The following is a 13867-nucleotide window of genomic DNA, read 5'->3' on the forward strand; positions in this document are numbered from 1 at the left end:
GAAATATTTTTGTAAATATGCACATAGTATACAGTGTTTTTACAAAATAGGAATAATAGTTGGATTTATGCAAATAAGCATGGTATCGATGTGCTACTGTATGGGCCTGAGCTTCAAAAATTCAAAATAAAAAGCACTATCTTCAAGTGTCATTTTTGTTTTGTTTTTAACAGAAATTGCTGCAAAACTGTTAAGATGTGAAAACTTGTTTGGTTGTGCCCTGGATGACAGTGGCATCAGATGGAGCAACTAGAAAGCTACCATAAGGTCTTTATGGTTCAGACTCTGGTTCTGGTTTTTGATGGGGCTATGTCCATTGTAGCTGTGGCTACATTGCTTCATTAAAATGAGCAGATTGCATTTGACTTTGGCAGTTTGAGAGCAGCTGTAAAAGAAAGATGAGGTTCAAAGCCATGTAGCTGGAGGTAATAAAGATGATTAATAAAATAATAATAATAATAATAATAATGGTACATTATAAAGTTAACCTTGGAACCCTATTGCAGAGTGCTACAAACTAAACTAAAAAAAGATAATAAAATCATGAAAATAAGTAAAATAAACTGAACGTGGAATAAAACAGGAGAAATTTGTCTTTACCTGCTGCTGATTGATTTTAATAATTCAATGGAGAAAAAGTGACTTTAGCTATAGAGTCAGTGTTGATGAAGATATTAAGTAGGGATAAAAATCGCCATATGATAAAATTTAATTAACAAGTCTTTGTGTTAGCTTGACATTGCATCCTATTGATCAATCATCAAGATCTTGTTTTAAAACAGCTTTCTAATTAACTGTGTTTATCTGTTAACATTTTGACGCTGTATGACTTGAGTCTATCCTTAAGATGACTCTGTATTGAGATTTACATTTTTTTTTTAATTAAGCTTTGGAACTGTTGTGGCAAAAGGTCTGAAATTTCTATATCTGTAGTTAAGATGATGTAGAACAAATGTAATACAATGAGACATGCCTATTCTCAAGCATGTCTTTATTACTGCTGTGCAAAAAAATACTTATTTTCGAGAAGAAACAAAAAAAATTGAGTCATGTTTGAACTGATTCAGTTTAGGCTGCGTCTCAGTAACACTATTTTCATTTATAATTTTTAGAAACTAGAAGGTGTTAGCTTTCAAATGATGTATCACACATGTAATTTGGGCTTATAGTTCCTCAGTTATTTGCTTTTCTATTTGGGTATGCAAAATAGGCGAGGATTATTTAAAATTAGATGGGTTTTAAGAGGTTAATTCTTTAATCAAGACATCGCTACATTTGCATAACGTTACAACCCAAGGTGTTAATATCTTATAAATATAGGCTAAAATCTGAGTCAAGTTTGTGATTTTTCTATTACGATCGTTAGAACCTTACTCTTACAACTGTACTTTTTCTCCTTTAGGTGCGTAACTTGTGCTACATGGTGACACGGAGGGAAAAAATGAAGCACACCCTCAGCGACCTCCAGGAGAAGATCTTCCAACTGCAGATCCAGCTGCTAGAAGAAGAAACGGCAGGAGGTAAGGAATGAAATAATGCAAGCAGGTGTGTGTAGAGTGACTGATTGAGGCGCTAAAATGTCAAAACCCTCTCAGTAATAATGGTGCCAGAACCACCGACTCACACTTTAAACCTCCTCGAAACTGAGTGTCCAACTAATGCATGTAGGTGGACAGCTGCAAAGGGCTTTTTATCATGACTGCACAGCAAGCTACTCTCGAAACCGGTACAGCATAGGTCATTGGAATAACAGTTTAGATGCATGTTGGCACAAACCGAGGCCACATTAAATGGAGCTGGATTCCCCTCTAATTTACACAGACTACTAAGCTAAATGTGTTCAGTGCAGTTAGGTTGTGGTAGAGAACAAAGTGAGTCAAAATGTGCTTGGAGAGTTGATGCTGCTTTGTGTGTCAGGTGTCTATTCAAAATTTATATTATGGTTTTATTAAGATACTCAGCTTAGATTATAAAAACATTTCACTATTTTATATGTTGCTTAGGTGTGTAGTAACAATGCCTTTAATGTTAGAATCTTTAGAGGAATTAAATGGCCAGACTATAAAACAAAAAAGAAAAATGGTTAAACTGTTTTGTTAATAAGATTTCAGCCTACAGAGCAGCATTAGTTAGGAAGATGTGGATTAAGGTGAACATTAGGGGTTGGCTTCAAGCCTAATTTAAGAAACAGAAAAACAGTAAAAATTTCTGTTTTGAAGAAGATTCAAATATGTTTTTCCCACAAAAGATTTCTATCCGCCTTTGTTTTTTTTTGTTCCGTTACAAGAAAAGGAAAACCAATATTTTATTGATTCCTAAACATTAGAAGCCGTCCGTGCAGCAGGCTGAAGATACAGTCTTGCTGACTCTAAATTAAACCATCTTCATATTGTAGAGTTGAACATATGGAAAACTGTATGAACTTTGCCTGTTCGAAAATGTTTTGCTTTTTACTTTAGGTTCACAAAACTGTCGTGCATTTAATACAATTGAACATAAACCAGAAACTACTATTGAACCCACACCGTAAATAAAAACAAACCAGCTCTAATTCCTCAGCTGTTTGAAAAGTAAGGATTCTTGGAATTTTACAACCTTGAGTGGTCCAGACAGGTACCAAAAATAAATATACAGATTCCATCTTGATCAGCTTGAAAATTGTCAAGATTTGTACAATTTCAATAATGGAAAACTCAATTCTAGTCTTCCGGGATTTTTTAATGCCATTGCCGATACAGATTATTTCAACATCTGTCTAACTGATCCTAGGTATGCGCTGTTATTATTTTTGGGCCTATTCTTTTAGCTGATATTACTTTTCTCCCCCCGTTTACCTGATACAAATGATGCAATGATGAGAAGAGCTACGCAATTCCCATTTAGGAATAAAAGAAACGATTATCAACAAACTAATCTTTATAAATGGATCTGAAATGTAGGTAAAACGTAGTGCATGCATTTCACGTGATCTAAAGACATGGCTGCTAAATGCGCTTATGAATTAACCAATGCCTGCACATGTCAGCCAGTACTGATTCGAGAAAAAACACTAATATTGTCAAAACATATCGGCCAGCTCATGTAATCGGCCAGCTCATATCTCTAGTTAGAAACCAATGAAAGGGGACTTGCTATGCTTCTATTGCGTCAGGGTTCTGCCAAAAAGATGCAATAAATACTCCTACAAGCAGCTTTACTTCATACAGATGCTCATAACCGACGCCTCACGTGCATATTTGAGTTGTTAGATGTGCAAATACAGTACCAGGGGGCCCAAATATATAACACACTTAGTGCTTGATCTGTCTCTATGCGTATGTGGTTTGATTTCCATGACCACGCAGCCTACTATACCTCTTCCTCACATGTGGACCTGTTTCTGCTCATTCCTATTAAATTTTCATAATTTGAAGGCATTTCCCACTGGACAAAGCAACCTGCTTATAATTGGCTACTTTTCAGGAAAACCTGCATCTTGAATTGTGGCGCGTTGCCAGGGTAACCGGCATAAACTGTCTTAACATTTCCAGGTATGTTCTAGCTAGCAGAAACTATTGGGCTATTTTACCGGAACTGTTTTTCTAGGTGTCCTATAAACAGTGTTAGGTTAATTACTGTTGAAAAGTAACTAATCATTTTTTTCTCCAAAAAAGTTAGTAACTCAGTTACTGCTCAGTGAAAGTAACTCATTATGAGCCACAGTAACAACGTTGGTATTTTTTATTATCTGAAGTGTCAAAGAAATTGAAAAATATTCCTGCTATTGGATTTTAAGTACAACTAGAGAATCAATTATGCAATATAAGATATTTGTTATTATTTGATACATTAAATAATTAAAAGGTCAAGACATCTGAAAACATTAAAAACTAATCTACACTATTTTGGTGTGCATGGTTTCACAAGTGAGTTGCTTATATTGCTTATAATAAAAGAAAATTTTTTTTTTATTTTGTTTATAAAGCAATTTAACAGAAATAAAATTATTTAAAAAAAAAAAACCCTAGCAGGTCTGTAGGATCCCAGGATTTTTGTGTTAACAAACATGAATCATGCAAGCAAAGTGGTGGTCTAGTGGTCAGAGCATTGCACTTCTGAGTTCAAGTCCTACAAACTCCCAGGAACTGCCACTCTGGGTTCCTGAGCAAGACCCTTAACCCCAGACTGCTCCCCACAAAGTTGGAAAAAAACAAAATCCTTAAAGCGCTGAGAAAGTAAAGAATGTGTGTTGATTACGATCAACAGCTGTCAGACAGTGCTGAGATGATGTAAGGAGCATCTTTAAATACCAACTTCTAACCGATGTTGATAAAGTCTTTGTTCCTGATAATAATTAGCAAAATACTGAAATATTTATCCTTCATTGAATGTTTTTTCTGTAGGAACCCTGTCATTGAATCAGTGGCTCTGCCATTGTCTCTCCTCTGTGCTCATGCTAAAGTTGTGCATTGCTGTAGCTTGTCCCACTTGTGCATACACGTGCACGTTGCTGACACATGCACTCTCACCAGGAAACTGTTGTCCTCATTCATACACGGTAACAAATAATGAATAAGCCAGTTACTGTAAGCCGTTACATAGTAACATGTTAATCCTAACCCTGCCTACAGTATAACCCTTTTTTTACCGTCACCCTACAGCCAATCAGAATCCAGTATTCATCCAGACCATGTTATATCTAATGACTTTGCTCACTCCCTTCCAACTCTTGAGAAGCGGTTAACCTGAGGTTGCTTTGCCAGTAGGAAAAATAGGACAGCCTCAAGATGCAGGATTTCCTGAAAAGTAGCCAATCACAGACAAGTTGCTTTGTCTGGTGGGTAACGGCTTCACAGTTGACATAAGTGCACAGACACAGGTCCACACGCGAGTTAGAGAGAATCTATAGGAGCATAAAAATGAAACCACAGGCACAGAAAAGGACTCATGGTTATGATATATTTGGGGCCTCATAGCATTACATCTGCATTCACAGTACATTCCAAATGTGCATGGAGAGTAGTTCACATGCATGTGTTTTAAATAAAACTGCTCATGTGAGTTTTTTTACACGTATGGACTTTTGGCAGAATTCTGATGCAGTATGCTTCCTTTAAAGAAATGGGGATAGGTCTATGGCCTATGCAAAACATGTTACTGTTATTTTTTTTTTGTACAGATAATGAGATTTAACCTCCTTAGTTTGGCCTACTTTGAGCTTCTTTTAGACTGAGTTGTTTCACCCCAAATAAAAGCATTAAGCTCTGTAACTTTTTTGCCAAAATCTGTATACTGCACTTTATACATTTTGAAAATGGCTGCAAACAGCTGTACTGTTACAGTTGTATATTGTTTGCCCTGAGATGAGCCAGAAAGCAAAAAATTAACGCCTGATGCACAACCAGCAAGGATGGAGCAAGTGTTCTTTTAATTTGTAAGAAATAAGACTTTACTGCAAGGCTACGGTTAAGAAAGTTCCAGAGCTTTGTTAAAAACCGGTGACATAATTATCTGTAGGGTTTTTGAAAGGGGTTGTTTCCATGCCCCATAAAACATGTGCATATTGCAAAACAATTTATGGATAGTGTTTTGTTTTCTGCAGATAAACCAATCATATTAGAGGGATGCCTCTAAAAATGCACTTAGAAAGTACTTGCATAGTGTAGAAGCAGCAAAGACAAACACTGAAGTAAATAAATAAAAAAAATACAGCAAAACCTGAATTTTACATAACCTGTGTCCTTTAACGATTCACCACAATTGGTGGCGTTTTCTATCCAGATATCAATATAAGTTGATCGCCTTTGGTTGGTGATCAGTCCAAAATGGATGCTTGATGTGGGGTATCAACACTAGCTTCTGAAAGCAAGAAGGGGTCTCATTTTAAAAGGAGAAGAGCCCCCTGGTGTTCGTTTCGGCTGTGGGTCTCACCAACAAAAATCCTAATAATGAGCTATGAATTTCTTAAGAATCAAATATGATTTTTTTTTTTTTATTATTATTTAGGACCAAACTGAAAACGTTTGCCAAAAATTTCAAATAGCTCAAGATCTGCAAGAACTAAGTATTCCGTCAGAAATACAGTACCCTATTCTGATTCAACAAAGAATCTGTTAACTGAACAATTCTTGCCTATTAAAATTATTAGTTTTCTTTGTGGAATAGTAGCATAACATACTTGAATTTATTGATTGAGAAAGAAAAGAGCACACACCTCTGCCTTAAATTTTACAGACCTTTGTCTGCATGTTAAATGGCTAAGAGACAATTCAATTAAAAAGAGTCCAAACCAGTGTGGCTTCTTTAAATAGGCTCTCAAGTGGAAGCCAGAGACCAGCTCCTTATAATCTTGTCCTAATGTAGAAAGCAGCTGAATTAAAAGAGGGTGTAGTTTCTATTTATCTTTTTAGTTCAAGTTGGATTTTTTTTTCCACAGTAAAGTTAGCTTAATTATTAAGTAAAGCACTGATGAAATTAAGGCTGATGAAATTAATATAAAACGGACAACATCCTGAAGGTCTGAAAACATTTGCACAGATGTCGGCTGAATGAAGCAAGACTGAACGCCTTTTTAAGCAACCTCATTACAACCAGGTTGAAGTTGAATAACTCATCATTTTATCTTTTCCACATTAGCTGCCAGAATTACCAGCTGTTGTTTTTTGCTGCTGAGTGATGGTTGTTATGTAGATGACGCTGAGCATCTTTAACTAAGAGTCGTGACCTGCCATTGCCATGGGGGGGCTGTGAAAGCTTGTTGTCATGGTAATCCCACCAAATGTTAATGATAGTGAAGTTTTGTCAGCCTGCTCCTGAGGCTGTGTGGTGGGGTGAGCGTGGGGATGAGGGTTAAATCTGCAGTGCTCTTCAGTCTCCAGGAAGGCGACACACATGCACACGCTCAATTATATCAAACACAAACACTTTCAATCTCTCACCCTTTGTGCTTCGCAGTAGCTAACTCCCAAAGGCATGCACGCACACTTTTGCAGTACAGCTGACTCAGCGGATTGCTGCCATCAGGTAGCAGAAGCTGTGCTGCTGGCACTGAACAGCCATATCTATTCACACTGCCACAGGAGTTAGATTAGAGCCAGTAGTTGGTGTGTGTGCTTGTTGTGATAAAAAGCAGCAGAGAGTGAAGAATGAGGTTGTCTGCTAGAATGATTTGTCGTGTAACTCACCATCTTCCCCCTCCTGTTTTCCTCTCTCCATTTCTCTCTTTCCTCGTCTAATTGTTTTTCTTCTCCATCTGTTGCAGTGATTTTCTCTCATTTGTTGTGCCCTCTGAGTCCTTTCTTTCGTTCTATGCAGTTTTATTTTTGGTTTTCTCTTCTGCTCTTTAGTTGGTTCTTTCACACAAACTGATTTTAAAACCAACATGTAACAATGAAAAGAGAATAGAACTATCACATATTTTTAAGTAACCTTTTTTTAGAATAGAATTTTCTTTTATTTTTTAGTTGGGACATTATTAGCAGCAAGTTAAAAAAAAGGTTTTCAGCAGAGGCAAAATAATAGTTTTCAACTATACAGGTCAAATGATAGGTGCAACTTAAAGATAAATACTTTTATTTTATTTTTTTGCAAAATGAGCATCCAATAGTTAGTCCACAGCAGTTTTTTATACTTTTATTATGTTCAGAGCAGTGATGTTTATCACAGATCCTTCCAACATCTGTGATACTTTATAAAGAAGAATCTGTGATAATGCTCCTTCCTTTACATAGAGTGCAGCTTCTTCCACTGAAGAAGACGTCGAGCTCTACAACAGCTTCATGGACAGGGTGGAGAAATTGCACCGGTCAGAGCAGGGTAGGATTTTAAAGCAACCTGTCAAGGCTATGGCTGTAAACAACATAATGAAATACAATCCTCCTTTCTATAAAACAAAACAGCGAAAACCTCCCAAGAATAATGTCTAAGTATATAGAATGATGGTAAGTCCACTTAAACCTGTCCGCCTAAACAGAACTTAATTAACTATACATTATTTCAAGCTCAACTATTGTTATGTACATAATGTTTCTTCTCAAATATTATTGCATGTATTCTTATTGTGTGGTTGTTGTGTTGAAATGTCAGATAAGAAACCTCTAAGTAAATGGTAATGAAGATTACTGCAGATATAAATAGGGGCCATTTATGACCTGATGATTGTCTGAGCTTGATTTCTCTGAGGAAAGACAGTTGGTGTCTTTGGAAGAAACGGTTTCAAAATCAACATCGGAATTTGTTTAAAGCCAGTAACCCAGATTGGAGTTTACTTACGAGTCCTTGCATTTATTAGGCAATGTCACATGAAAAGTTAGTGGAATTTTTACACGAGATGCTTTTCTTAACTCAACTCCCAGGATTCTAAGCTCAATCTCCGTTTTTGGTGTAAATGGAAAGGCAACTTCATAAGAATAATCAGACTTTATTGATCTCACATTGGAGAAATTGACCTCTGCATTTAACCATACCCTTAGGGAGTAGTGGGTTGCTATCGTGGGGCAATCAGGGGTTAAGGGTCTTGCTCAGAGACCCAGAGTGGCAGTCTGTTGGAGTGGGGCTTGAAATCACAACCTAAGGATTCCTAGCTATATGCCCTAACCACTAGGCCACCATTTCCAATCATATCCATACAAAAAAAAATCAAAGTGCTTTACCTGAATTAAATAGTAAAATATTGAAAAATAAAATAAAAGCAAGTAAAGATAAATAAAAACAGTGTAAATATAATATTGTGATGTGCTAAATATCAGATTGACCCCGTCTAACCCTGCTGCATATTATTAGGTAACCGGGTTCAGCTTGAAATAACTACTAATTTGGGAATTCTACCAAACCTCCCTATGGCCACTCTACCTCTGCCTTCAAAGGTTGTGCTCTATGCCTGCTGGCGTGAGCTTATGTGTTTACCTGCAAGCGAATGCGACTCAGCGTGAATCTGACACAGTATGGAGTGCATGTTTTCATTCGGCTTTTTCAAGTTTGCCGTTTCTTAAGAGAGGGCTGTAAGTAGGTGAGTGAACACATAGGTACAGAAATAGATCACAATGGGAACTTGAAGAGGCTAAGAAATTTAATGACAATAACTGGATGGGGTTTGTTTGTAGGGCGGGGAGCCTCTTTGGATAATTGATAACACTGAACCTAGATAAGCACAAATAAATGACATGTTTTCATAGAGCTGCTTTGAGGTCCTCCGACATCTTTTGAGCGATTGCTTTAAAGTGATAAAGCACACATTCAGCATAGGTCTCAACTCCACATGGTCTAAATGAGAGAACCTGCAGAACTCTTTTGGACAAGTTGTAATGACAAAACTCCTATCACATAAGATCCCTATGAGATAAGAATCTGTCTTTTAACCCCAGTTATCTCTTAATGAAGTAAATTACACCAAGTCGGCCACTTTACACCTGAACCTATAAACCATGTAATTTTATGTCATTTATGACACAGAAATAATTCTGCAAACACTCTTTTTGCAATTATCTATAAATGTATCTTGATATGTACAAATATAGGTCTCACCCTCCATAAAACAATAGGCTCTAAACTTGGGAAGCAATGAATTTGATTTAATGAGAAAACAATTTTCTTTACATTTGATTATCACATCAGTTGGTTATAGTGTTCTTAATGAAAATGCATGTTTCCTCCAGTATATTTCAAGAACTAAAAGCATCCTAACATGCCATAATGCTTGAAGCATTTTCCACTAACTTGTTCAGGTTGGTTTGGTGTCAATTCTTTGCACCACAGTATCTACAGTACAGTTTTAAAATCAGATTTCCAGAAACTTTAAGATATGCAGAGCTCATCCACCATCCCTGCCCTTCTCTCCCCACAGACTTGTTTCCATGTGGAAATCACATCTCTTGTCTTACCTGCCTAAATCAGAACCACTAACCTTTGTCCCCCTGTCTCTTATGGCGCCTCATCCATCATCCACACTCTGCCAGGCTGCCTCTCTGTTTGTCATGTTGGGGTCTGCATAAGTCATGCTCCATGAATGGTTAGCATGTCACTATCAAGGCAGACAGGTGGGCAGTTGGAAATCCCTGCTGCTCTGTCTTAAAGGAGGAAAACCACATGATGATAAAAAAAAATCCAAGGGCAGCACGGAAAGAGTCTGAGATCAACAATCAGTCAATCGATGAAAGCCGCTTTTTATACTTTTATATTCCAATAATTTACTAGTTTATGACATGTGAATTTACCATTGGGTAGAGGTTGGATTTCCCTGTAATGCCAGCCAATGGTAGCAATGCTTGGAAAAGCTAAAAGAATTGTTTGCTGCACAAAAGTGTTTAATTTTCACAAAAATTTGTCTTAGTCATAGACGGCAGAACTTTACACAAAATGTTTTTCAGTGTCTTCATTATTAAGGTAGAAAGAACTCCTAACCTACAAGATGCTGTGTGGAAAAAGTGATTACCCCATAAAACTAATAACTGGATGGCTCATCCTTAACAGCAACAACTGAAATCAGTATTTTGCCACAACTTAAAAGAAGTCTTTCACTTTTTTGGCACACTTACCTTTAGAGAATTTTTTTTCTTTCAGTCAAATTTGAGGGTTTTCCATCATAAATGGCTGATGCCACAAGATCCTAATAGGATTCAGGTAAATCTAATGGGGAACTTTACATCTCGCATAAAGTTACATCAATTAATCCAGAGGATACAGTCAGTCCACACCTTTCCTGGAATTACTGAAATGAGCCTAAAGGGCTGGTTATCCTCCCTGCAGCAGTGTGTCACAGTGAGCTTGTTGCAGACATTTTTGATTTATACCCAATATTGAAGTGGGTCTGCGCTATGTTATTCCACGCCACAATGCAAGAGGGACAATCGGGAACTAGCTGTGGGTCTAGATACGGCCGAGGAGGTGAAAAGTGGGGGCAAGTTTGTGCGACAATGGTGGGATATGAGGGCGAAAAAGAGCGGGGATCCTGGTGGAAAAAGGGTCCCAGCGTTCACACGCACCTCAGTCTTCTAGCTGGTCAAACTTCACGAGTCGTTTTCCACAATGGCGGTCGTACAAACAAAACAAGTTTGTAAGGTACCAAACAGGAAATACACATAGGTTAGAGCGAATGCAGATTTGAGCAATGAGAGGCCTCCTGTCCGCGGCACTGTCTGCGGTCACCTACAATTTTGGAGAGGTGCACCAGAGTGTCTGCGGAAGGGGCGAGGACACAATTTGCGTTAACTACGACACACACGCAGACAACCTGGTTTCCGAGTATAAATCAGCCTTTACTGTTCTGTTAGCTCAGCAATGGTTTTTGTAATAGAACTTACCATGAAGTTTGTTTTTACTCAGTCTCTATTCTAATGGCTTAAACATTGACCTTAACTGTGGCAAGAGAGGATTGCAGTTCTTTGAATGTTGTTGTGGGGTCTTTTTTGACCACTTGAACCAGTCGTTGCAAAATGGCAATTTTGGTCGGTCAGCCTCTCCTGGAAACGTTCACCCCTGTTTCATGTTTTCACCATTTGTGGACAATGATTCTCACTGGAGTCCCAAAGCTTTAGAAATATCTCCAGACTCACAGACCTAAATTATTATTATTTTATTTTTTTTATTTTATATCCGTTTCTAATTTTTTTGTATCTTGCCACGATGAGTAGACTTGAGTTTTTACGGCAGTAGTGGCTCATCTTTTTGGACAGTAGGCTGACAGGAAAGGGGGCATAAGAGAGGGGGAGGGACATGCGGCAAAGGACCACAGGCCAGATCCGTACCCGGGTTGGCCGTGTCGAGGACTAAGGCCTCCATACATGGTTCATGCGCACTAACCACTGTGTCACCTGCACGCCCACGATGAGTACATTTCAAGGATTTTATGATGTACTTTGTCAGATTATATCAAAGTGATTCCTTGATTAAAAACAGGTGTGGCAGCAACTAGGGTATGGCTATAGGAAATGAAATCAAGTATAACATATGGTTATGTCATGTTTTAAACTGCGGTGCCCTATTACTTTTTATACACACAGCCATGTAGATTTTGGTTTTGCTTTTTGTTTTTTTACCCTTATTTATTTAAAACAAATGTAGAAACTATTCTTTGTTTATTTGTGTTTTCTTTGACTAATGTTTCAATTTGTTTGATGTTGTTAAACAGTGCAAAACCTACGAAAAAATAAATCAGGACATTTAGAAAAATATTTTCATACCACTGGGAGAATGTTGTTCTGGCTAATTAAGAAAGAAAAAAGACAAACCCTGCTACATTTACCTTGCTGGTTTATCTTACACCGTTTTAGCAGTTGTTGTTTTTTTTTGCCACCGTACTCTCATCCTCCACCAATAAAGAAGAATTTATTTAAACACCTTTTTATGTAATTTCTAGAATATCGAATCCAGCAAAAACATAAAACCTGAGTTTAATTTAGCTTTATGACAAAATAATATGAAGACATGCCAGATTTCTTGAACCCAAGTCGGCTTTGCAGATGGCAGCTCACATTGAGCCTGGTTCTGCTGGAGGTTTCTTCCTTTTAAAAGGGAGTTTTCCTCTCCACTGTCGCTACAAGCATGCTTGGTGTGAGGGATTGCTGAAAAGTCAATAAGTCCATGCAATCAGCTTTCCCTTAGATAGAAAACTTTGAACCAGTCGTACTGTATGATCTGGTTGAATTGTCTCTGTAAAGTGCCTTGAGATGACATGTGTTGTCAATTGGCGCTATATAAATAAACTGAATTAAATTCAATTATTCCATTACAAAAACTTTTGTTAATCAAAAAGATAAGTTCATATAATCAACATTAATTTTAAAAAGTTTACTTTATCCAAAGGCACATTTGAATGTTCATCATTGATTTATAATAGGCTATTTATAATTTGATCTAAATTGGATAGATGGATGGATTCATTCATTCATTCATTCATTCTTAAATAGAGATAACATCCCTACCCTCTTAATTNAAAGGAAGAAGCTTCCATGGTTAAAAATAAACAGAGGTAAATATTTCAAACGAATATTTCCTACGCCAAAACTTCAATCAATTATATTATGAAATATAAATCAGTGTGCCTGCAATTAAATAATAAACAGATGTATCTAGTAATTAGACATTTAATCGGATACAAATTAAAGATTTGTGTTTCTAAATGTGGTCATTTATCTGTTTTTAAGATTTTTTTCTATTTGTTTTTGTTGCTGCTATCATTTTTATCCTTCATATTTTTTTTCCATTTAATATATGTAAGATATTATTCCCTAAAACATATTTATTTTTTTCAAAGAATTTGTCCTTTTATTTCTTAAATGCTGATTTTTTTTTTTCCTCTGAAGGTTTTGAAATGGGATGTTTTATCCCGAATAGTTGCTCTTAGAGAAGCACAGCAGGTTTTTGTCTAAATATAATCTTGTTAAATTTGTACAGACACAAACTCAGAGTGTTATTGTTATTCAGAAAGTGCACCACATTTATATTCTAGCTCAGAGCCACCCCTGACAAGTTGACAGCGGTTAGTATCGGCCTCTCTGATCCGCTTTCAGCAAGCAAAAGTGTTCAAGTTAGAGGGGAGAAAAAAAACAAAAGGAGGAAGAGGAGGATGGTCAGGGACAGGAAGGTAATGAGGAAGAAATGAGATGTGGTGGAAGAGAGTCTGGAGGTGACATGAGGAAAAAGTAATAAAGTTGGGGCAGAAAGGAAAAACAACTTTCAATGCTCTAATGAGCTCAGGTAAAAAATGGGACACAAAGGCTTCACACGCTGCAGTTCAGCGCACTTCGAAAGAAGGAAAATTAATCACACACTTCAAAAGGATGAATCCCAAGGTGCTGTTTCTACTTCTAAACACGGGAGGGAGGGATGATGTTGCAGAGATGAAGCGAAAGGACATAGCAATGACTAGAGACAAAAGGAAAACTAAAAAAAA

At 37.1% G+C, this 13867-nt stretch overlaps 1 protein-coding gene across 1 annotated transcript in view; it reads left to right on the plus strand.

The window, feature by feature from the left end:
* The window catches only part of jade2 (jade family PHD finger 2), a 230267-nt gene that overhangs the window by 193909 nt on the left and 22491 nt on the right, over positions 1 to 13867 (plus strand). The window contains exon 11 of the mRNA XM_015384219.1: positions 1403 to 1520. Coding sequence (XP_015239705.1) covers positions 1403 to 1520 — 118 coding nt within the window. The remainder of the gene's footprint in view (positions 1 to 1402; positions 1521 to 13867) is intronic.

Source organism: Cyprinodon variegatus, unplaced genomic scaffold, assembly GCF_000732505.1.
Source record: "Cyprinodon variegatus isolate N-32 unplaced genomic scaffold, C_variegatus-1.0 Scaffold308, whole genome shotgun sequence".
Lineage (NCBI taxonomy): Eukaryota > Metazoa > Chordata > Actinopteri > Cyprinodontiformes > Cyprinodontidae > Cyprinodon > Cyprinodon variegatus.